Consider the following 26369-nt stretch of genomic DNA (forward strand, 5'->3'; position numbering starts at 1 on the left):
GAAGCTTTGAACTAGATAGTCGGAGGCAGGGGTTCCTCAAGCTTTGGTGTTTTCTCTCTGTGTCACTGAGGTGAGACTCCCATAATGTTACACGAGCTATTTTTTTAAACAGTTTTATTAGGGGCTCATACAACTCTTATCGCAATCCATACATCCATCCATTGTGAAAAGCACATTTGTACATTCATTGCCCTCATCATTCTCAAAACATTTGCTCTCTACCTGAGTCCCTGGCATCAGCTTCTCATTTTCCCCCTCCTTCCCCACTCCTCCCTCCCTCATGGACCCTTGATAATTTATAAATTATTATTATTTTGTCATATCTTACACTGTCCGATGTCTCCCTTTACCCACTTTTCTGTTGTCCACCCCCCATGGAGGAGGTCACATGTAGATCCTTGTAATTGGTTCCACCTTTCCAACCCACGCTCCCTCCACCCTCTCAGTATCGCCACTCACACCACTGATCCTGAAGGGATCATCCGCCCTGGATTCCCTGTGTTTCCAGTTCCTATCTGTACCAGTGTACATGCTCTGGTCTAGCCGGATTTGTAAGGTAGAATTGGGATGATGATAGTGGGGGAGGAGGAAGCATTTAGGAACTAGAGGAAAGTTGTATGTTTCATCATTGCTACACTGCACCCTGACTGGCTCATCTCCTCCCCGAGACCCTTCTGTAAGGGGATGTCTAATTGCCTATTACCTGATCCCATCGACACCTCGTGATTGCACAGACTGCTGTGCTTCTTCCACATGGGCTTTGCTGCTTCTGAGCTGGATGGTCGCTTTTTTACCTTTTGGCCTTTAAGACCCCAGACCCTTTATCTTCTGATAGCCGGGCTATTTCTGATGGAGCAATTCTGAGGCAGGTAGAACATTCCCGGGGTTGTGCTACCGCCACCGCCCTCATTGGGAAGCCCTCTTTTTATCTTGAGTTCAACGATTCCATTCACTTCCATGATGAATCCTTACTGCCCCTTCCTGTGAGTGGGGCACCCTGCTAAGCACCTTGGGGAGTAAAAGTGACTAAGATGTCAAGGAATGAGCAGGGTCTATAGGAATCACACCCTCATCCATGTCCCTTCCCTGTCACTCCTGGCTGGGGAAGGGGGCTGGGTTGGGGGTGGGGGGTGAGCATGGCTTGGAGAAGCCACTGTCTGCTTCTCTCCACGCTGTTAACTCAGAAAGCCGGTCTGTCTGCCCAGGGGACGTCTCCTTTAAGGTTCACCTCACTGGGTCTCTCTGGATCGCTTGGCTTTGGGTTCACAGCCCTGCTCCTTCTCTCTCCACAGGCCAGGGGTTATCACCATGCAGGCATTGTCGGAGGAGGACCGGCGGCTCTGGATGGAAGCCATGGATGGCCGGGAACCTGTAAGTAACAATTCAGGGAAGTGAAGCAAGAAAAAAAGGCCCTGAGTTGTTTATTGCTTCCTTAGTGAAATGACTTGTTACTGTTGCTGTCAAGCCAGGGGCTCTTGAGACCAGGGCTCTATCAGTAATTTTTTCTCCCTACGTTGACGTGTCTGCCTATTTCTTATATTTGCTTCCCGGTAGATATGGCTCCTGACGCTTCAAGGAGCCTGGCTTCTGTGTGTCAAATCCACTAGACGTCATGTTGGACCCCTCCTCCTGCTGGTCCCACAAGTGTCCGAGTAGAGGCCCACACCATAGCGTTTTCGGGGGCTGCTTTTCCAGACCATATTGCCAGGCCTTTCTTCTGAGACACCTTGGGGTGGACTCAAACCTCCAAACTCTCACTGAGCCACCAAAGGCCTTAATGGTACCATTCAGGACTCCATTCTGCATGATAGTAAAAAAAAAAGAAAGAAAGCCCCCAAGCAGAAACCAGCAACCACTCACGCACCGTCTTCGAGCCTATTCTGAGCCGTCGTGACCCTGTGGACAGGGTGGAGCAGACCCTGTGGGTTTCTGAGGCTGTAACTCTACAGAAGCAGAAAGCCTCATTTTCCTCCTGAGGCGTGGCTGGTGGGCTTGAACTGCTGGCCTTATGTAGTTAGCAGCCCTTACTGTAACCCACTATGCCACCAGAGCTCAGTGGGGTAGTATTCTGCCTGATACTCCCCAGAATTGCCCCTCAGACCCTAAGAAGAGGTGGAGATCAGTGCGATGTGTTGGCGATTTCTGTGGACCAGATGATGCCCCCCCTGAAATAGGGAGCAGCTGGGGGTGCGTGCAATCTTCCTGGGCAGTGTTTGCCTCTCCTGATGTGTCAAACCCACTAAGTGAGGAGTCAGGGCAGTCCTGTTATATGCGTGTCCGAGTTGCTGCTTGTGTTTTTTTTTCTTGTGTTGCTGATACACAGAATGTACTCATTGAACATATGTAAATTCAATATTTGCTGAACACTAGGGCCTATATCTTGGGTACATCTTATGTGCGTTTCACATGTTCCTTCATGAGTAATCCTTTATCTCTTCTAGTACTATTTACCCTAAAGTGAGCAATTTACTGTGCCAAGCGCTGGATTGGGTACATTAGATCTCCGAATTTACTGTACTGCTTTTTCACATATCATGCACCCTTATAAATAGTGCACACCTACGTACAGCTCATTTGGTATGCGAGGAAATTGACACACGAGAAGTATATGTGAAAACCTTATAGCATGCATATTATTTATATAGAATACGGTATTCCCTTTGGCGTCTGATTAAAAATGCAGTTGTAAAAAGTGTCATAATTCGTTTTACAGATAAGGAAGCTGAGGTTTGGAGAGATCAAACAACTTACTCCAAGTTGCATAAAGTTGGTGACTGTGTTAGCCAGGACACAGGCTAGGTTGCTATTACGCAGAGATTTCAAAGTGCAATGCTGTAAGTAAGATAGCTTCTTTCTCTCCCAGAGCCCGTAAGGGAGTTGTCCTTGCTACCTCGGTGACTGGCAGCCCTAGTCCAATACCGCCAGTCATTGCCATTTTCCTGCCCGATCATGGTAATGAAAGCATTCAAAGCATGGCTTGATGATCCCATCAGTTATACACATCACTGTTAAACATACGCCATTGGCTGAGACAGAATTTTAGGGCAAAGGATGATGGGAGATTGAAGCTGTCCATACCTTTCCCTAGCCTGGCCTGTAGGCAGGGCTGTTTTTTTCACTCCAGGGAAAAATAATAAAATGTGTAGTTGCCAGTCTCCACCATGGTGTCAAAACCAGAATTTGAATCCACATGCAGCTGTAGAAATAGGTTTGTTTTTAATCTTTAATAAAGATGAAATACCAAGTTCCCACCAAAGAATTCTTAGTTCAGCTTTGCAATACCTTTTTGGGCTTTCTCGAAGGACTCTTTAGCTCATAGGGGAGGAAAGACCGAAGGAGGAAAACCCTGTCACAGCACGTGAGCCTTGGCTTCTAAAACGACCCCAGCAGTCCTGTCCCCCAGTGAGCCTAACTGTGTCCCCAGCTTCATTTGAACCTTCACTCAGATCCCCACCCCTCTGTACTTGTTCTCTGACTCACCACTTACGTGCTCCCACAGATTAACATCTGGCCTCTGCAGACAGGACGTGTGGTATTATTGAGAGAAACACCGTGTTCCCGAATATATATGTTAAAACCGATTGGAGATAGAAATCATTCTGTTTCTGAATAAAATATTACATTATTTCCTCACAGGAACTTACAGCTAGCCTTGAAAACTGAACCTCCTCTGATGTTTAGTTTCCTAGAGAAAGATGTAAATGTAGACAGCTGATGACAGTGTGATTGACAGTGCCACTGCTGGGGCCCTGCCGGAGCACAACTGCAGTTTCATGCCCAGGAGACAATTAGCAGCCCCGATCGTGATCACGGTCTTCCTAATTAGTTAAATCCTACGCCCTTGGGGGTTTTGTTTTTGGTGAGGGAGCAGAAACCTCTTTTCCTAGCTGATATTACAATATTTCCTGTATTTCAGGGATATTTTAATGGTAGCTCTTATCTTTTTATTTTCTACCCCCTTGTGTTTTGATTATTTTGAACCGGATTTCTTTTTTTAGGGGGTGAGGGTGTGCACTTTGATTTTGTTATATCATCATTGGTATGTTTGGTTGAAGAGAACCCTAAGGGAATCTCAGATTAGTTGATTTTTATAGCATAGCTTTGTAGTTAATCCTATAAATTACAGTTCAGCACATTTCTTTTAGAGTAAAGGGAAGGTGCTTATCTTTTTTGAATTGATGGAGATGTAATGGAGGAAGAAACTGGACTTGGGGTTACTACAATGAGCATTGTGTGGGGGCTTTTTCTTAGAGAGTGAATTTGAATGATTACTTTTAATGAAGGAAACCCAATTTTTTCCAAACTATTTTATTACGACATCATCGAGACATCATACCATTCAATGGTTCAGTCATATCAGGCGGTGTTGTATAATCTGTACCATAATCAGTTTTAAACTATTTTTTTCCTCCTTGTAGTCCTTGATATCAGCTGCCCATGACCCCCCCCCCCACTTTTCTTGCTGTACCCCCAGGAGCCCATATTCCAGTTATTGCTCTATACATTCACCTGTCCTGGGTTCCATGTAGTGGAAACATAGGAAAACACAGGACAGAGAGTCAAGAAGATTACCAGCAATAACAAAACACAACAGAGGTAAACTCCAATTTGAAGGGGGAAAAAATCCAGTTCAAGCTCTAAGTGTATCAAAGCCTTTCAAGTCAGATTTATCATTGTAATCTACTATGATCATCTCTGTGATACTCTCCATGTGATAACCATCTCTAAATTATGGTCAAAGGGAAATCACCAGACGCTTATTGCATAGCCTTCTGCAAACCAGAGTCTCACAGCTTAAGCGCTGATAACATTCCCTCCTTCAGATTTGGATTACCGTATATGCTCATGTATAAGCTGAGTTTGTTTATTAGCACATTTAAAATCCAGTTTTTGTGTAAAATTAGGTGCCTCGGCTGATATTCGGGGCGGCTTATACTCGAGTGTATACGGTATATCATCTGCAATCCTTGGATTAAGGAAAGTTGGTGTGGTTCTTTCATGTGAATGTCTACCCCAAAGGGATGCTTGTTTGAAAACAAGCCTCTGAGATCCCAGATGCTATCCTTTCTGATAGTTGTCCACCATCTAATTTCTTCACCACGCTGTGCTGTAGTACCCATATCTTCCGTGTTAATGGAAACCAATTTAAATGTGCTCATGGAAGCAGCAGTCAAGAGATCAAATGATGTGTCGTGTTGGGTCAATCTGCTGTGAAAAGACCTATTCAAATTGTTGAAAAGCAAGGACGTTACTTTGAGATTTAAGAGTGCCTGGCCCAGGCCATGGTATTTTCAGTCACCTCTTCTTCATGTGAAAGTTAGACATCAAGGATCACAGAAGAAGAGCTGAAGCATTTGAATTATGGTGCTGGCAAAGAATGTCGAAAGGACCATGGGCTGAAAAAAGAGCAAACAAATCTGTCGTGGAAGAAGGACAGCCAGAATGATCCTTAGTAGCGAGGATAGCAAGACTTCATCTCATGTACTTTGGACAAGTTATCCGGAGAGATCAGTCCCTGGAAGGAAAAGGTGAAGTAGCAGGGCAGTGAGTGAGAGGAAACCCCTCCTTGGTGGGGTAGATTGACCCAGGGACTACAGAAATAGGCCCAGACATAGAAACAACTGTGCAGATGATGGAGAGGACCGGGCAGGGTTTAGCTTTGTTCAACATGGGGTCACTCTGATTCGGAACCAACCCAATAGCCCCTAACGATGACAACAGAAGAAAGCTAGACTGACTGGTAGACTTATATAACTTACAAACCCAAGGGATAGTCGGTTCCAAGGTGTGAGACACAGGTCCAATTCCTGGCCTGGGCACCTTGAGTGCATAGTTGAGGCCTCCATGTCACTCAGATGCTGAAGAGGTTTCAGTGGAGCTTGCTGACTTAGGGATGGCCATCTCCTTTTGAAAAGGAGCCAGTGTTAAAATCTGCGGATCACAGTGGTCTGATCCCATTGTAAATGGGCTTGCTGTACGTGGGCCAGCTCCTTAACTGCTACCAAGACAACCTCAACAGCAGGGGTAAGTGGCTTTGGGCCCATCTGAATCTGGAAGTTCAAATACTATTCAGAATTGGGTCGTTCTTTTATGTTGTCAATACCTACTCTCCATCTAAGTAATAATGCATAACTTTCCACATTTAAATCACTTGTGTTCCACATTTAAATCAATTTCTCTTTTTTCCTTCCAACAACTCTCAGCTATATTAATTCATTCTCATATTCATAGATTGCCTTACACCAGTACATTCCGTAATCTATCTACTCACATCATATATTCTTCCTTGTGCAGGTTACTGTATTTATTATCTATGTTGTCATTGTTGGTTTAAAGACATTTGCGACCACAATATGATGCTAATAGACATTCCACAGTGTGACCTCCCACCTCCAGCAGCAGCCCCGATTACTGCTGGACTGCTGTCTGCCAGATATTACGGCATTGATTCATGGGAATAGAGATTATGGTTGGATTTGTTTCAACTTTTTTTCCTCTGTGGGAAAGGAAGTTGAAAGGAGGAGATCTTTTTTAGAATGGCTGTGTTCATGTGAAGAATGATAAACTCTCTCGCACACCCATTTATGCAGCTTTCTTTCTTAACTGAGAAGCCAGAAAGTTGTGACGTTGTTAGTGATCTAATCGAGGGTGGCGTTTAGAAGAAAGCTATGTTGACAGGAGGACCTGGAGGCATTTGAGTATCAGGAAGTCTGTGAATTAGGCTTTTTAGTGAGCCCTGGAATAAGATAAGCAATTTTGAAAAATTTTCATTGGGTTTGCTGAATCAGGATCAGATCAGGAGCACTCATGACGGCAGCTTTATTGTACTCCCTTTAGGTCTGTTTCCCAAAATCCTGCCCCATGATCCTGGAAGAAAATGCCAGAACAAGTCAGCACATCCTAAAAGCAAAACTATTTTCTCACCTGTCTTATAAATCTCCCCTTCGCCAATCTAGAAAATAGCGTAGAAGTGCAGTGTGATGTCATCATCAAAGGCCCAGCAGGAGTGAGGTCAGCCCCTGCCAGCTACCCTGGCAGCCTGTATGTCGTGTGGTCTTGATCCAGTGCCACCAGTAGTTGAGCCACTGTGCCTCGTTCTCAGCACCCCCCTCTGTAGCGCAGAACAGAGAAGGGGCGAATGAATCCAGAGGATATCCAGATTCCTGATTCCTCAGGTTAGAAATATGCTCTCTTGTAGTTAATCCTTGCTATTTAATTTGGATTTAACCGTACACTTAAAAAGAACTTTACCATAGGTGACTGAGGAAATCATCAGAATTCTTGGGTTCAGTGGAATTTTTTTCTTTTTTTTGTAAATACCTGACTTTTCGATATATTGGTCTACTGTTAGAATTTTTCCCTGGAATTCCCTAGCCACGAAATATTTGTGGGCTATGACAGACATCCGGATAGCCACGTCTACTATTTCCTCACTTAGCTTACACCTCTGTGCCTTGTCATTCTAGAAAGAGGGCAACTGACTGGGGGCGGGGCTCAGTCATGTCCTTTGTCTTTAATATTTTGTACATACAATGCTCAGTAGAGTGCTGAGAAACAAAATAAGTACCCATTACTTATTGAATTAACTTGGAGGTAATGAATTAAGTACTCTTCTATTACCTGGTTTACAATTGAGTTCACTTAGTTCACTTCTGTGTTGAATGGCTTGGGTTCTGGTCAGTATCAGCTCACTATAATTAGAAATTCACAAAGGCAAGGATCTCAACTTTCTTGTTCACAGCATCTCTGTCCCCTTGAACAGCCCCTCCCCAAGATCACAGATCATCCTGAGAAAGAATCTGTGCTTGATGAATATTTGTTGAATGCATGTAAAGGAGAGAGCACCACCGAGATGCGGTTCTCTTAGCCACAGGCCTTGAATGGACTGCCTACATGTGGGTATCGCTTATGATTCCTACTCCATTTCTTGGCCGTTGGTGGTGTGCGGCAGAGACCCATGGGCCGTACCCGAGAACGTCTCAGGCTGAATGTTTCCTTGGCCCCTTAGACTCCTGGTGGGAAAGTATGTGACTTTTCAACTGTTGCATATGGTGTTTCTAGCACCGACAGTGGAATTAGGATTGATAGCTTATATCAATAAAATAAATATGTGTATTTATCTGTTCCTGTTATATATGCATATATACACACATGTATGTGTATATCACAAGTGATATATAATATATGTAAATTTAGTATCTTACTATCTGCCAGCTCTTTGTGAATTTACAGAAAGCACACAATGTGGTCAGAGCACTGGTCCCTTGTGGCTGCGTGTAAGGATTGATTTTAGCGAGGCCCTGTCTCCTGAGGAGTTCCTTTCCATTACTTGAAGCCTTTATTTCCAACCAAACCAAACTCCCTGCTGCTGAATCGATGCTCAGTCACAGTGAGCCTGTGGGGCAGGAGAGCACGGCCCCTGTAGGTGTCTGAGACGGTCACTGTTGAGGGGAGTAGACAGCCCCGTCGTTCTCCCCAGGAACTGCTGCCAGCTTTGTGGTTAGCGTCCAACGGGTCAGCGCTGCGCTGCCATGCTCCTAAGCCTTTCTTTAAAATACAGGCCCTTAAAGTGTGTATGTATTTATACGGTGTACAGACGCACATGAATGTATGCACACATTGCAGTGACGAGGCCCAGCAGAGAGTGTGGCTAACACCACTCACTGCATTTCCACAGATGGGTTTCACTGTATGGGAACGGGTTTCTGTTTTGCTCGTTACTTCCTGGCAGGGTCATGAGTTTAAATGCTTGCTCTCTGGAATCAGCCAGCCTGAGTTTCAGTCCTGGTTCTGTTTTGGGACCTTTGGCAACTGACCTAATTTCTCTGAGCCTCTGTTACCTAACTGTGAAGTGGGGAGAGTAATAGTACTTAACAGGTGTGTGGAGATAAGGTATTGTCTCACCAAATCTCACTGAAAGCTACCTCTCTAATTGACAATGAATGCCAGAAATTTTTAGATTTTATATCTGCCTGCCTGTACTGTCTAGAAAGTAGCAAGACCTATCCTGTCTCTCTACTTACTCCTTTGGGGCTACTTTCAGACCATGGAATTGTGATTCAGAAAACCGAATATGACACCTTTTGTTTTATTTTTTTGTAGAGGAGCTTGGAAGAGGATAGGAAGGAAGCAAGAAAATAATAATGATATTTTAAACACTTGAAACTTGGAGGGACATGTGATTCTGAAATCACTAAGTCAGTTTCGACAAACTTAAGCCAATACGGTGACAGCACGGTAAGCAAGGATAGAAATACCTTATGGCTCTATTGTAGTTTACGTCCCAAAGAGAGCTGGTGTCCCTTAGCCGATGGGCCCCCGGGTTGCCGGGAAGGGCTGCAATCATCCCGAGAGGCCGAGGGAGGGGTGAGTTCCTTTTAGGACAGCCGGCCGTTGTAGCAGGCCAGAACCAGAGCTGTGTTACCTCACAAGTATACTTAGTCTTCACTGTGACTCTCACCTCTTTCCTTGAAAAGCCAAACACGATGACTACTAGTCCTCTGCGATTCTGTGCTTATGGCTAGCAGAACCGCTTTGTGAACACGTCTCAAAACTGTGCCCGGGTGTTCTAAACCTAGCCTAGCATGAAGTTGACTTTGTCTGTACTTCATCAGAAGCAAAGGGTGTTGGCACAGAGGACTTAGCCACAGGGGCAAGCCTGCGCAGTGAGGAGCGCGGGGCTCACCTGAACATGCAAATGTCTCCTTGAGGTGGTGAAGCAAGGCTCTCACTCTGGGATCCAGAGAAGGCCATGGGAGGGACGGTGCGGTAACATCTGGGGCCTCTCTGAACTTGCCCGCACAGTGTGTGTACCCGTTGGAGGCTGAGAAATGTTTTTAGGATGTTATTAGTTTGTCAAAGAGATCTGTGGCTCACTGCCCAAAAGACTTAACTGTGGACCTAATGGCTTCATAAGAATAAATATTTGGAGTTTATCTGCGGAGGCCTCTCTGTTTTTAATACCCAGTAACGCCATGACATCTAGTTTCTTCTTTGCCATCTACATGTATTTTGGGGCTTGGTTGGGGACAAAACATAACCTCATTTCCTTCACAGATGCACTATACTGAGAACAAACAAGAGTGTGGAGCAAGTGGTGGGTGAAGGGGGTGAGTAGGGAGATGGATTGGCAGAGGATGAGGTTCATTTGAGTGGTGTTTTCAGTCCGACGAGTGTGTTCCCGTGGCAGGTTACTGCTAATGATCTGGAGGCCATTCCCATGAGCGCTTGTGCTTTCCATTTCCAGACTGTCCTGATTGACGATGAAATCCAGACCAGTGGTGCAGCTGGAGGAAAAAGGTCTTGGTTAAAATTTCCCTTGTCAGAAATGCATTGCTGCTGCATTTCATTTTCTTGTTCCTCGGCAACTCTGTTACTCTAAGTTTCACTTCTCAGTTCAGAGGGGGGAAATCCCTTCATCAACTGTCTTTCCTCCCTTGGTTCTGTTACTGTTCTTAACATGCCATGTTTCCTCTAGTGACACCCCATCCAGATCACTGGCTGGGGAAGTGAATCTCATGATCTGCAAATCGATTGTGTTAGCCTGGGTAGACTAGAGAAACTAATCCATAGAGACACTTATGTGTATAAGAAAGAACTTTATAAAAAGAGTCACTGTACATTCAGAAAACATCCCAGTCCAGTCCAGATCAAGTCCATAGTTTGATATTAGCCCATATGTACCATACCGATCTATAAAGTCCTCTTCAGATGCACGAAACACATGCAATGTGACCGAATGCAGGAAGATCACAGGCCAGTGCGTGGGAAGTCTTGTGGATCAAGTGGCGTTGTAAGCATCTCAGCACTGGCAGGGGTCTTCACGTGGCTTCTTCAGCTCAGGGCACTAGCAAAATTCCATGTGTCTTTTCAACTGCAGTGTCTCCCAGGGAGTGAGCAGAGAGAGAGAGAGTCTCCCACCTCCAAGGAGGAATACCACAGTTCCCAGAATCCTCAGGAGAAGACCAAGCCCACACAGAGTCCTCATTGGCTATAAACTCATTGACAGGCTAGACTCCACCCCTTCACTCTTAATCCTCTCAAGTTGACAAGCGAATATATAACTATCAAATCTACCCTTGTTTTAGTTAAACGTGTAGAAATATGATAGAGGCCTATTTAGATTACTGGGTGCGCTTTCACCAATAAATATAAACCACAGAGATGGTGACATGAATTGTACGGAGAAAAGAAAACTGGTTCAGGAATGTGGGTTTGGTCATGTGGAAGGACCAAGACAAGGCCACTCTTATGCTTTGTTTCCTGTTTGATGTCATTTCGCTAATGAAGATATTTTGGAAATGGAAACAAGACTTTCTCTTCAAAATGGTCACTGGTTTTGGAATTCCTTTGGGGAGGTCTAGAAATATGAAAAATGAGTAGAGGCTCATCACCAGCTCTCCCTTTCTTCCCTTCTATCCCTCACCCCTAGCCCCCTGTTAGAAGTGATGCATGGAGGTGTTAAGAGCCCAAATGAGCAACAGGAACCAGTGTTAATCCCAGCCCTGTCATCGGATAGTTACGGATGTCGGCCAGCGAAGCGCACCTTCAGAACTTGAAAAACAGAGGGTTCCACATGGACCGCAGGAAGCATCTGAAAGCCCCATTCTTCTCAAGGCTGTCTTTAGTTCGGGCCCACACGGTCAGTGCCTTTGCATGGACAGCCTCGAGAAGAATGGGAACTCTAGAACACTTCGTTGTGCTCATGCCGAACTGCTTCAGGGCTCAAGAGGCAGCTATGCTAACAGAGCAAAGAAATGCTGCGGGGTTTAAAGTCAAGGAAGTTTGTACATCAGGATTGTATCCTCCCGCCACACTCAATCAAGCTGTGTGCTCATCACAATCAGAGCAAGTAGACTATATGAAAAAGAACACAGTATTAAGGATAAAAGGAAGACTCATGAATAGCCTGCTATATGCAGATGACACAACCTTATTTGCTGAAAGAGAGGTAGACTTGAAGCCCTTGCTGAGGAAGATCAAAGATTGCAGCTTTCAATGTGGATTACAACATAATGTACAGAAAACCGCAATTCTCACGACTAGACCAATAGATAACTCACCCAAACTTACTGCCATTGAGTCGATGTTGACTCAGAGTGACTCATAGCACAGGGTAGGACTACCCCTGTGGGTTTCCAAGAGTCGAAAGCCCCGTCTTGAGGAACAGCTGTTGGGTTTAACTGCTCACCTTGTGGTTAGCAGCCCAATACATAACACCTCCAGGACTTATGATAAATGGAGAAACGATTGAAATTGTCGGAGATTTAGTCTTCCTTAAATCTATAACTGATGCTCATGGGTGCAGCAGTTAAGAGATCAAAGGATGCATGTGTCAGGTCAATCTGCTCAACATCTCTTTAAAGTGTTGAAAAGTAAAGATTTTACTTTGAGGACTAAGGTGCTCCTAACCTATGGTATTTTCATTTGTGTCATGCCTGGGAAAATTGGACATTGTATAAGGAAGACTGAGGAAGAATCGATGTGTTTGAATTATGGTGCTGGTGAAGGATATTGACAGTATCGTGGACTGCCAAAAGGAAAAATAAGTCTTTGAAGTAGTGCAACCAGAATGCCCCTTAGAAGCAACAATGGCAAGACTTCATCTCACATACTTTGGACATGTCATTGGGAGGGACCGGTCTGTGGAAAAGGACATTGTGCTGGGTGAAGTAGAGGGGCAGTAAAAAGAGGAAGACTCTCGGTGAGGTGGATTGACACAGTGGCTGCAACAATGGGCTTATAAATAAAACAGTTGTGCAGATGGTGCCACACTGGGTGTGGTTTCATTCTGTTGGACTTAGGGCTGCTCAGAGTTGGCACTGACTTGACACCCAACAACAACAACAACATTAGGATAAAGAAAGATATTGATCTTTAGGACCCTCTCACTCAGTCAGGCTGAGATGTGGATCTAGGTCTTGTGACTGAATTACCACATCAGATCTTGCCGTGCAGAGATTCATGGGGGTCCTTCTTTGGGACAGCCCCCTTTGGCCTTGGTCGCTCACTTAGGAGCACTGGCTGGGTTGGGGATGAGAAGCCCGGCGGAGGGATTTCTTGAGTTGTGGTCTGATGGGTTGCAGTTGCTTTCTTTCCTTTGTCTCTGTATTTTAGAGGCGTTGAAAAATGTTCAGGGGGTCACGTCTAACCTCCTTGGACTTCTATAGGGACAGGGAGGGTTCAAGTCCACATCTCCCCAAGGATGATTCTTGTGAGACAGGTCAGGCATGCTTCCATCCTCCATCTCTCTTTATCCTATTCTAACACTACCCAACTCATTGTCTTTATTTATCCTGCTCTAGTACTAACCATCCCTCCCACGGTACTCTACTTCTTGTGGGGTTTGATAATCCATTGCAGGGGTACCACAAAAATCACAGACCACACCCACGATTATTCCGCTTTATGAAGAAAGGGCACAGATGAAAACGCATGTCAGAAATCATTATAAGGATACAATCCTTTTGTCTGCAACACCTTTTCCCCACTATGCCAGCAGACACAGGTCTCTCTGGTCCTCAGCCTCTCAGCCACATGGTGCTTGGGTTTCTGCCCTTCTGGGCAAATGTCCTTTAAATACTCAAAGGGCATTTCACTCTGCAGTCCAGCCTGCTGCCCAAAGACACTCAGCTTGACTCATCCTGTGGGTCGGGAAGCCCACTGCTCTTTCTCATGGTCTCTGCTGCTGCCTTCGTCCCTTCTTCCTGGGCTCTGCTGCAGAGGCTTCTCCACACAGGCATCTTGGATGGGCAGGGTCTTCTTCGTGCTGCTGGCTGCGATTCTCGCTCTCCCTCCTCCCGAGCTGGTTCTCTTACACGCAGGACAATGGCAAAACTGACCAATCCCAGCGTTAGAACCCCCTCTAATACAGCAGCCATTCTCAACCTGTGGGTTGAGACCCCTTTGGGGGTCGAATGACTTCCACAGGGGCCACCCGATTCATAACAGTAGCAAAATGACAGCTATGAAGTAGCAACGAAATTAATGTTATGGTTGGTTGGGGGGGGGGGGTCACCACAACAGGAGGAACTGTATGAAAGGGTCGTTGTGTGAGAAAGGCGGAGAACCACTGCCCCACACCTTATTTGCAAGTCATTTGGTGGGAGTTACAAAGACGGGAAGCAGAGCCCCTGCCACGTCATTTCCCTTCACCACAGCTCTCCCTGTGAGCGATGCCTCTGAGTGGGGGACCCTCTTTGGATTTTGTTTCTTTTTCTGTTGTTTTTAAGTTAGACTTGCCCCAGTCTGTGTAGGTACTGCCTGGTGGTAGGTAGCCTTTTCACCCTCTTCCAAATTCTGTGCAGACCCTGTCGTGCCTGGCCTGGTCAGAAGAAGGCCTGGTATCCCTGATGGAGGAAGCGGGGTGGGGAAACGGTTCAACTGTTGCTTATAAAATAAAAAGGTCTTTTAGGGGGGAGGTGGGAAATAAAAGAAAACTATCTCACCTCTGTCCATGTTATTGTTCAACAGTAGAAACAGATATATGTTCCCAGGAGCTCAGTCATTGCTGTCCTCCCATTACCAATGGCAGATGACTGGCTTTATGTTTTAACCTCCCCCATGTGATCTCTTATTGCTGTTGTGTTTACTTAGGCTGGTGGTAGCTTAAGTATGGGAATAATATAACTTAGAACAGCTTCCCCCCAACTAGTGCAGTGAAGTGGTGCTGTGTTCTGTGTGACACAGGAGTTTCCCATCCCTGGAGGGCTTTCCCTCATTGGATCCCCACTGCCGCCCCTCCTCGGTGACGAAGAGAGGCTCACTCCAACCTCACCTATCGACTCCTAGTGACCTCTGTGTTTTCTGAGTCCTAAGTCTTTATGGGGGCAGACAGTCTTGTACTTGCCTCATCTAGGGAGGTTAGAACCACCCACCTTAAGGTTAGCCACCCAATGCCTAACCCAGAGCACCTCCAGGCTCCCTGGAATTCAGTTCCACAAGCAGTCACGAGTCTAATCGGCGCACTAGCCACGCTGCAGGTGCTGGAGGAGTAACTGGCACGTGGTGGTACTCAGTAGAGGTGAAATGAGTGCATGACCCTTGACCCTTGAGGAGTGCCCGGCAGCGGAAGGGCTCTGACTCACATGTGACTGAAGTGCGTTGATGCTCATGTGAGAAGCCCACGCCGGCATCCTCGTGGGTCAGTGAGGGTCTGCATCAGGTGTGTGTGTTTGTTTGGAGCATGTGGTACACCTGGTGACAGAGGACCAGTTCCTTAATGCTTAAGTATCATCGCTTCTCATGTGTGCCATGAAGTTAAGAACCGCTTTTTGGGAGCAGAAAGGAAACATTAAATAGAAGGCTGATTAGATCTATTTCAATATCAAGGGAAACTTTTTCCTGTTTTAGAATCCATGTAAATTTGTGGCGTGCTGTGATGAACCTGGAAGACTGTATGTAAACCAGTGACTCCTTTGCACTTGCTGTGAAATGGCTGTGCCCACAATCATTTTAGTAGAATGTGTGTGGGGTTTATGGGTTCTCTGCACCTCCCCAGTTCTACATTGTGGAATCGTGTCCTTGTTTGACACTGCCAGGAAAGCTTTCTAAGACATGCCCAAAGAAGTTACTTTGTAACAGGTTTATTAGGAACCTTGTTGAAGTTTTTAACACCAAAGGACTTTTCAGCTCTTGAATGGGGAAAATGGAAGCAGACAGTGCCTGGATCCAGTTGTTAGTATCCTTGCAGTCTACTTCTCGAGCCAGGGCACCTCCCTGCTTCATGTCACACGCTGGGAGTGGCTCCTGGTACGCCTCACTGCTTGCTCCTTGCTTGCTGGAAATGCCAGAATGCTGAGCGTGGACCCCAGCACCCACTTATGTCTTCAGAGCGGTCTCTGGAGGGCTCCTTTCACCCAGGGCTTTTGAGGACAACAGAGGCGTGGTTGAGAACTCTTGAACGTACCCTATAAAGAAGCCATCCATGATTTTAACTACAATCCTGGAGGGTAGGAACCCTCGCCCATCTGTTTTTCTCGTCGGATCGGAGCCCCTGAAGTTCACGAGCTTGTCTAGGGAAGCAGAAGTTGTGATTAAGTGACAGCATTAACTGATAACTCACCCCTAATGAAATTAGTCCCCACTCAGACAGTCCTCCCTACTTAACACTGTCGTTTGTTTTAGGCCAGCTTGTCTGTGTCTTGGTTTCTCCCTGAAAGGCTGGTAAACATCCAAACACATGACAAAGAGCAATGGTTCATTTGACCAAACAGACGTGGGGTTTTATGAACCTTGTGGATGTAGCCTTGGGGAACTTTTGGAATCATGCACGTAAACTTGGACAAAAGTGGAGCTGGCAGAGTGAGGGCAGTTAGTGGTGGATGAAGAGATCATGGGAAGTGAAGCTTCTTGCCCTCTTTGGATGGTGTGTGTGTGTCCTTGCGGGTGGAGAGCAGGACTTGATAGACCCTTGAAAGGAGATTAATTTGAATCAAAGGATTAGGAATGGACCTTAGGAAAATTAAGGAGGCGCTCCATTGTTTCTGCAAAATGGCCATCATCTTGCTAGTGCTCTTAAAGTTGAACCTTCAAAAGCCTAATCATAAAACTCTTTAGCATTTGTATCTTATGTCAGCACTTAATTTATTCTCTTAAGATTTAATGCATGGTTACAATGAGGACTTACATCTTCAAAGGAACCTAGTTTGATGATTTAGTATTTCCTCTCCAAGATTGAGTTCTGATCTGCCTCCCTCCCCGTCTTAACCAGGACCATCAGTAGATCCTCCTATCCTGGAATACATGGTGTGATTTTGGTTTTGTATCAGTTTGCCCAGGGAAACAAGGCCCTCCACCCTGTGTGTTAGGCAGTGGGTGCCTCTGGTCTGGTTTGCATTCGATTCTGGGCCGTACTGTTCTTGCTCCCTGCGTCCTGTGCTAGGAAGCCTCTTCCTGCATATGGCGATGAGCTGAGCTTTTTATAGAAAACTCACCAGCCCGACCCTCGCTCCCTTCTATAGGCAGCTTGTTCAGCTTAACTAGAGAATTTAGCAATTAGGTTGCCAACGAACCCTGCTCCCATCACAACACGGGGCCTCTCTCCCTTTCTCTTGCCTTTCCAACCCTTCATCACTCTTGACACTCCAGCTCTGCCCACGCCCGCCTTTTGCACATGCTCAGGTTTCCAGCCTGGAAACGTACTTGAACTGCGGCACCAACCTTTGAAATATACTCCAAGTTTTTATTTCATAATGTTTCCTTGAGAGTGACTTGTAACTGTAACATGACATGAGCGAGCACATTGGTAAAAACTGAGCCTGAGGGTGCATGCGGACCCTCCTTGACGTTGGCTATAAAATAAACATTGGTAATGAAAAATCCGAAGGACAGATTGGTCACTTTTCAGTCAAGGAACATTTGTGGGGGGTGCTTTTATTCGTGTGTTTCAATAGACACCCCTGCACCCTGATTCATGCCCTGATTATATTTTAAAGAAATTTTAGAATTGTGTTGACTCAGCTTTTATGCAGCGATAAGCCATGTAAAATTCCTAAATATTTAGTTAACTTCAAGATTAAAAAGACTCTGAGCTGCTTTTATAACCAGAGCTGAAAATAAACACACCAATCACTTATCAAATAGAATTAAAATATGTGGTATAAGCAGATTCTTGTTCTGTAACCTTTCTTAAATATTGTGACCTTAAGATACAGGTGTGCCAATATATAGAAGAAAAAAATGCTATGTGAAAATGAAAGTTACACAGAAAAAATGCACGTACTTGTTCTTAGCTCCATTTCCCAGTGTGCTTGATTGATTTCACAGACGGTCAGAGCTGGACAGAGACCTTAACAATGACTGGAACCTTTCTCTCATTTATAGAAGAAGAGCGGTCCAGAGAAGGAAAGGGAATTCCTTGGGATCCTGGTGGCCAAATGGTTATATGGTGGACAGCTAACTCCAAAGTCAGCAGTTGGAAACAGCCAACCCTGAGAGAGACAGATGAGGCTCTCTACTCCCACAAGAGAGTTGTAGTCTTGGGACCCACAGGGACAGTTTTACTCTGCCCTACAGGGTTATCATGAGTCAGAATTGACTTGATAGCAGTGTGTTTGAGTGTCTGATACAAGTAAGTTGTTGCAGAGCCAGGACTGGGACCTAGGGCTGCTGTCTTCTAATTTTATCCTCTTTATATTATGGAATACTTCAGGTGGATACGTGTCAGGCGGCCATGTAGTTCATCATCATTTGGTGGGCTTACTAGACATCCATTTTACTCAGTGCACTTGTTTCCTATTGCTGTGTGACTAATGACCACAGACAGACTGGCTTCACCCAGCACAGGTCCTGGTGGTTGTAGGCCTGCTGTCTTCAGCCCCTTGCAGGCTTCCAGAAACCATCTAGTATTCCATGTCCGCGGCCTTCTCCATGTTCCAGCTTGCAGCAGCTTGCCTCGTGTCTCTCCGGCCTCGCGTAGCACTGACCTCACCTTCTGCTGCCAGCCTGAGAAAACTCTTGTTTTTTATAGGACTTGTACGGGTAGATTAGGCCAATGGTGTCTCAACACCAGCTGACTTGGGACATCAAATGACATCTGAAATGTCCTCACAATCTTTCCCTCACCCAATTGTTTCATGCCAGGGTTAACCAGCCCCTAACACATCATCACGGGTTCAATAGGTGCAATTGTACAGTGATAATAAGTAAAGATCATAGTAAAGTCCTAGAGAGATGAGAGATTGAAATAATGGAGTCAGACACATTTCGTGGTAGCAGGCTCATCTCAGCCTCACTTGGTGTTCCACGTGGAGAGAGAGAGAGAGAGAGAGAGAGAGAGAGAGAAATTTATTGCTAACCAAAGCATTTGTAATTACAGGTGAAGACATATGTCACAGGAAAGGGTTGTGCCATAGGTAATACAGTAATGGGAGGGGGTGACCTAGGGGTTTACATGCAATAGGAAGAGGAGGGATTGGAGGTATACATGTGACAAGATTCAGGATGGCAGCCTAACTTGGGGTGTCACTGAGCAGTTTTGACCTGTTCTCTGGCTCACTATAGAAACCATTATCAGTAAGGTCTAAACTCCACCTACAGGAACCAAATGACTGCAAGCCTTTAGGGAGAAGTAACCCATTGTCCTTAACAGCAGGGAGCGGGGCCTACCTGTGGTGGGACCAGACATAGTCTGGCAAATGACTGCCTTCAGGGAGGATGTCTCTAAGCATCTGACCTCCCACCATATGCTAGCAAATAGCCTCTAATGTCTGGCATATCTTTGAGGGAGACAAAGCTGGGGAAGTCTCTTCATAATCCCACAGTTTCATTTATTTTAGTATTTAAAAATACTTTTTTATTGAGAATATGCTGAGTAAAACGTACATAAATTTAAAAGTGTCTATATGTACAGTTCTGGGAAAAAGACATGCTTTTGACTCCCATAAAGAGTTATGGTCTCCAAAACCCACAGGGGCAGTTCTACTCCAGGGTCATATGAGTCAGCGTTGATTCCTTGACAACATGGCAGACAGTGATACTGCAGTTCAGTGACTGATGACATTACATTCTTCGAGCTTTGTAGCCTTTCTCAGCCTGCTCTTCTGAGTTTCCCCTCCTCCATAGGTTCACTGTCCCCCCACTCCCCATCTTTTAAGTTACTCTTTCAATTTGATCCCACATAGGGAGATCTTGCAAGATCACCAGGCTTAAGGCAGCTTTCAAATTAGTGTAATTGAATAACCGAAGGACAGACATTTGGGAGAAGCCATCTTTCAAACCCTGCTCACCACACCATACTTCCAACAAATCTTTCATTTGTGAAATAGAGTTGGGGGCAACTAGCTAGAATTGGTCTTTCATAGTACATAGGACTAGTAATGGAAATGACCTCTGTGTAAGGTAGTCGAGAGGCGGCAGAGACCAAATCAGTTGATTTGAGCAAACAGGCTTTATTGGGGAGAAAAACCCAGCCTGGGTGAAGTCCCATGGTTCACAGTGTCGAGACCAAGGGAGTCACACTCCAGACTACAGGAGTGGTGTTTATATAGCCGGGGGATATGACTGGACTGCCTTGAGTCCATGTATAGTAAAGTAGTTAGGGATTGGGAGACACAGGTTTTTCTGGGTTTCTGGAATGTAAGGTGTCTTCCTGGTTCCGGGTATATTCATGCCGGGTGCAGAATGGTGGGTCGAGAACAAAGCGGGCACTGAGCCAAATGGGCCATGAACAAAACGGGCCGTGAGTAAAAGAAAGAAAAAAAACTTGAGAAGCTGCTTCACATAGCCAGCTCTGGTCAGCTCCGCAGGTGTGTGTGTGGGAGATTCAATGCCACTTGCTGCTAGTTGTGTCAGCCAGCTCTGGTCAGCTCCGCATGGGTGGGCGAGATTCAAGGTCACTTGCTGCTAGAAGGCGCCCTGGTATTGATTCGGCCATGCACTCTGCACCCATCAACTTACTGCCATCAGGTTGATTCTGACACATTGTGGCCCTAGGACCTCGAGGTGGCAGTGGCTTACACAAAGCACCCGTGTGATCCCAGAGAAGAGACACAGTGTGGTTGTCACAGTGAATTTGTTCTCAGATAAGGCATCTAGGACAACCTTAATGAGAGAAAATGCCACTGACCATTGGCAGTAACGGAAGAGGAAAGAATCTATTTTAAAAAGCAGGCCTTTGAATGGCTCACTTCTGGTTCAAACACCAGCTGAGAATTTGCATTTCCACGCCAAATATTCTGAATCATAATCTCCATTTTAACATGATTCTCCCCAGCAGGAACTGGTTTGAAGCCCTGTTTACAAGAAGCAGTCTTGGAAGAGACACTTGTGGCCTCTTCATGATGGTAATGGTGAGCCCAAGTGTAGGAAGAGAACAGTTATCATGCATGTGGGGGGGCAAACACCTGTCCAAAAAAATGGCTTCAAGTTTTTCCAATTAAAAAGGCTTTGCTCCACTTAACCAGAAAAGCAGTCCATTTAAATGGATGTCTAGTCATTTCCCATTCACTTGGAATGAAACCCAACCCTCATGTGGTCTGTAACACTTTGCTTCTTTAGTCTCATTGGCCAGTGGAGAAATGCTATTGAGGTCATGTCTAATCTCTTCTACACACACACACACACACACACACACACACGGTCTTTCAAATAGCAGCTCAGTCAACCGGGGCAGACAGGTTTCAGCAGAGCTTTCCGACTAAGACAGACTGGAAACAGGGTTAGTGCTGGATGAGGACCCCTCAGGTTGGAATGCGCTCCAATGCACCTGGGGAAGAAGCTGTCTCTTCAAAGAGAGTCAACCTCAGTGACGTGGATAGAGAAACACCGATGGAACTTTCATTGACTGATGTGGTATGACTCAAAATGAGAACAAATTTCCATTAGTAATTGAAACTGGAAATGTATGAATCTAGAAAAACTTGAAAATCCTAAAAAATGACATGGAACAATTAAAAATCAATATCGCCTGCCTTGAGTGAACTGCAATGCATGGTACTGCCCATGCTGAATTGACCGCTCATATAGACCATGTCAGGAAGGACATTCAAAGAATGAGGTTACATTAATTATCAAAAAGAATGTTTCAAAATGTGACTTGAAATACAGTGTCATAGGTGATAAGATAGCATTCATACACATATCTAAAAGATCAGTTAAAATGACTGTTACATTATTCAGGTTTTGCATCAACCACTAATGCCAAAAGCAAAGATATGGAAGATTCTGTACCAACTTCTGCATGCAGTCAAGGTGCATCAGTAATTGGAACTGATGAAAGCTGGGAATAAAAGGATTGGTATTAGAAAATATGGTTTGCTGATAGGAACAACGTGGGAGATCACATGAAGTTTAAAAAAGTAACTACTTATGAAAACTTATTAAATGCATTTACAAAATAAATAAATTTTACAAAACTACTTATTAAAACTTTTTGCAACAACTGAAACAGAGACTATATACACGTGTGCCTCACCAGATAGGTTACATGATATTCAGATAGACGGCATTTGTCAAAACTTGATGGAGAAGCACATTACTATGAGTCAGAACAAGGCTCGGAGCTGATTGCAGAACAGACCATGAATTGCTCCCATGTAAGTTCAAGCTGAAGCGTAATAACCTTAACCCACGTCCACGAGAGCCAGTCTGTGATCTTGAGTATATCATCTCAAAAATGAGCTTTGTTGCATTGAACATTAAAGCCAAAGAGCAAGCAAGTTGTGGGATTGCATCAAGGACATCAGCTGTGAAGAAAGTAAATGACATTAAGTTGAAAGAAAATTCCAAGCTGGTTATTAGAAGAGACTCTGAAACTTGCTTTTGAATGTAGACTAAAGGAAATCAGAAGAATTGATGAGATGCATTAGCTATATCAGAAGATGCCCACGGGCCACTTGAGAAGACAGAGTAAACCATTAGAAGGAAATGTGCAAAGACCTGGTGTTAGAAACCCAGAAGGGAAGAACACAGTCAGGAATCCTCATGCTGAAAGGATGGAAATTCTCACGCCTTAACCTGCAGCTTCCAGTGACTCTACGAGTAACATATTGAATGAAGTGGGAAGTAGCAAAGGAACATGGAAGGAAGGAGCACAGACTCACTGTAGCAGACAGTATTGGTCCAACAATTTGGGAGGTAGCATATGATCAAGAACCGAGGGCACCGACAGGGAAGAGACCCAAGCAGCACTGAAGGCATTAGGGGGATGCAAGGCTTTAGGAACTAGTGGAACACCGGTGGAGATGCTTCAACAAAGGGTTCCAAAGCTGCGGGTACTCACCAGTCACCCAGGCTGAGAAATCTGGAAAACAGCTACCTGGCCAAGAGACTGGAAGACATCTATATTTGTGTCTATTCCAAAGGAAGGGGATACAGGATAATGCAGAAATTATCAAACATCATTAAATGTCATATGCACGTAAAATTATGTTAAGGATAATTTTTTTAATTGGGAAGCAGTAGATTGGCGGTACTCTATGAAACTCGAACTGGATATGTGAATTGCATGCCAATAAAACTGTTGGGGGGCAAGGGGAATCAAGCTGGATTCAGAAGAGGACATTACTAATATCAGATCAATTTTGAATGATATCAGATGTGTGTACAAGGTTATATCCTTTCACCATATTTTTCAGCCTATGATGAATGAGTAATCCAGCAAGCTGGAGTTTATGCAGAAAAACCCTTTATCAGGACTGGAGGAATGCCCAGTAAACAACCTGCAGTGTACAGGGGATGCAACCTTGATTGCTAAAAATGAAGAGGACTTGAAGCACTTACTGGTGAAAACCAAAAGCCTCAATAGCATAGATTATACTTTAATATAAAGAAAACAGGTGTCTTCACAACTGAACTGATAAACAACATCATATTAATCAGAGAAAATATTGAGTTGTCAAAGATTTAATTTTACTTGGATCTACAATCAAAGCCCAGGGAAGCAAGAGCTAACAAAGCAAGCGTATTGTCTTGGGCAAATCTTATGCAAACGATCTCTTTATTAAAAAACAAAGGTGTCACAGTAGGACTAAGGGATTCCTGACCAAGCCATGGCGTTCTAAATCGCCTCCTATGATTGTGAAAGCTGAACAGGGAATACGGAGGACCAAACAGGAATTGATGCCTTTGAGTTGTGGGCTTGCCGGATAAGCACATGGACTATATCTACGTGCTTTGCCAGAACAATGAACAAACCTGCCTTGGAAGAAGTACAGCCAGATGATGTTAACTTTGTATCATGCACTTGGGCGTGTCATCAGGAGGGAGCGGTCCGTGCTTTGCCAGAACAATGAACAAACCTGCCTTGGAAGAAGTACAGCCAGATGATGTTAACTTTGTATCATGCACTTGGGCGTGTCATCAGGAGGGAGCGGTCCCTGGAGAAGGACGTCAGGCTTGAGAAAGTGGGAAGAGGATAATCGCACAAACGAAAGAGCCCAGCAGGATGGATGGACACAATGGCTACCCCTGTGGGTGCAAAGACAGCAATGGTGGTGAGGCTGCCAGAAGATTCTGTTCTCCATCGGGAGCTGTGGGAGAATGGACTGGATGGAGTCTAACAATAACCCAAACAAGCAAGGTTTAAGCAAACCAGGAGACGTGATTGCTTGAAAAAAGCAGCCACTATGCAAATCTACCCTTGCCTCGTTTTCTGCAGATTAAATCAAACATTGCATTCTCTGTTGAAATTTAAACGAGGCTTGTTTCATTTAGAAAGTGCACATGACTTTTACTGTGGCAGCTTTTAAACTATACTTCTGGCGTTTTGCTTCCTTTTTTATATCCTTTGACATCCGTTCAGGTCTGCCTTGAAGAATTTTCTTGCCAAGTAAACAGGAACCCTCCATGCAGCAGTGGATGGGTGTGGTTAACTAAAGGGAAAGAATAGGAAGGGAGGTGAGCAAAAAATACTCAAAGCTAAGACCCTCACAAGACCTTTCGACCATTTGCATTGTTAGAAGGTAATGTGGAAACTGAAACTGGGCATCTTCACAACGTAAACTTTTCCTATCTGTGAGCTGGCAGCCGGAAGACCCACAAGGGGGAGGTTCTTAAGAGTTTGCTTTCTTTGCCTTACAAGCCTGAGTAGAGGCAGATGTTTTTCCTGCTAACCTCTGGTTGATAAAACTCTGTGGTGTAAGTTGTTGTTTCTATTTGAGTGAGGAAAGAAGGAAACCATATGAACCATAGAGAGAACAGAGTGGGAACAACTCTATCTCACTACAGAGAGAGGGCTTCGCATTTAGTACTCGAGTATCTTGCTGACAGACAAACAAATTGGGGTGTGAAATAATTTATGGCAAAGTAGTTTTCATGTATTAATGTGTGATACAGCGGTAGCAATGCCCGTTTTACTAGATTATCTGCTGTGATTCTTTACAGACCATTAAATTCTTAACAGAGTGGAAAACTGAAAGCTGGCATGTCCCAACTCATTGCTGATTAAAACACCATCAGAAACCGAGATAAAGCAAAAATAAATTACAGTGATTTTAAAAATGAACCTAAGGATCTATGAGAAATCAAGATAAAGCAAAGTTGTAATTATAAATTTATATTGAATCTGACAGGTGGGGTTTTGCAGTTTTTGTTTTAGCCGACAGAAAGCTGAATTCTAGACTTTCTGTAAATGAAACAAGAAGGACATAACCCTTGATCTCTGTGGATGTGACCGTTGTGATGAGGAGGTCAAGGAGGAAACAGAAGCTTAAGGCCGCATCTTGCACTCTAGGCGTGCCTCCCTCCATACCTCTGGGATTCAGGTCGTGTGTGTGTGTGTGTGTGTGTGTGTGTGTGTGTGTGACCTTTCTTTTTTAACAAATTCCGTTTTGACAAAACTTATATTACTTCTAACCTCTAACCACCGTAAAGTACTAGCATTTGATCTACATCCACCTACCCACTGCCATCAAACCTCTTCCAACTCATAGCAGCCCCGGGGGCCAGAGCAGGACTGACCCACAGCACTTCTAGGAGGAGGTCATTGAGAAGCAGACCACTGCTTTCTTGTGCAGAGCAGCTCGGGCTGAAATTGTTCCCCTTTGGGCTGCAGCTGGGAATTTAAGCACCATGACACCAGGGGTCCTTGCTGCTTCAGGGAATTCTGACAAAGAAATGGAAAGAAAACAATGCCGTCAGATCCTAGCTAGGCCCTCTTGTACCCAATGGCCAACAGAATGAAACTCTGCCCAGTCTTGGGCCGTCCTCACAATGATTCAGACGATTGTGCCCCTGTGGCAGTGGCTGTCCGTCCATCTGGGTGAGGACCTTCCTTTTATTGTTTTTTTGTTTGTTTGTTTTAATGTTTGCTGCCCTTCTGTATCAAGCATGATGTCCTTCTCCAGGGACTTATTTCTCCTGATAACATGTCTAAAATACGTGTGACAGAGTTTTGCCATTCTTGACTCTAAGGAGCATTTCGGCTGTCTGTCTTTCAAGATGGAGTTGCTGATTCTTTGGATAGTCTGTGTTACTTTCAATATTATGTGTCATTACCATAATTCAAATGCATTGAAAGAACATGGCTTAGCCCAGTAGCACCTTAATCCTCAAAGTAACATCCTTGCTTTTCAACAGTTAAATTGTTGTCGTGCAGCAGAGAACACGTGGCCCTTGATCTCCTGACTCCTGCCTCAATGAGCAGGGATTGTGGAACCAAGCAGGATGCAATCCATGACAGCTTCAATCTTTTTTCCATGTGTCATGATGCTACCAAAGGCCCGTTGTTAGTTTCCACGTGGCACTGGCATGCTCACAGTTGAGATTTGCTAACAATGGAATGCATGCTAGTGCCGCGTGGAGACCTGCTTTTCCAGGATTGCACGACATGTAAAAGACTATAGAGGAAAGGGCTATCTTTCTCACAGTATGACACATGATGTAGCGCTTTCCAAGGTCATCCATGCTCTTGGATATCCAGGCTCAATTCT

General features: G+C 44.8%; 1 protein-coding gene across 3 annotated transcripts in view; it reads left to right on the forward strand.

The window, feature by feature from the left end:
- ARHGAP26 (Rho GTPase activating protein 26) overlaps window positions 1–26369 on the forward strand; it is a 522575-nt gene that overhangs the window by 198900 nt on the left and 297306 nt on the right. For all 3 annotated transcript variants that reach the window (XM_075541756.1, XM_075541758.1, XM_075541757.1), the window contains exon 11: window positions 1293–1371. In XM_075541756.1, coding sequence (XP_075397871.1) covers window positions 1293–1371 — 79 coding nt within the window. The remainder of the gene's footprint in view (window positions 1–1292; window positions 1372–26369) is intronic.

Source organism: Tenrec ecaudatus, chromosome 2 (assembly GCF_050624435.1).
Source record: "Tenrec ecaudatus isolate mTenEca1 chromosome 2, mTenEca1.hap1, whole genome shotgun sequence".
NCBI classification, from domain to species: Eukaryota; Metazoa; Chordata; class Mammalia; order Afrosoricida; family Tenrecidae; genus Tenrec; species Tenrec ecaudatus.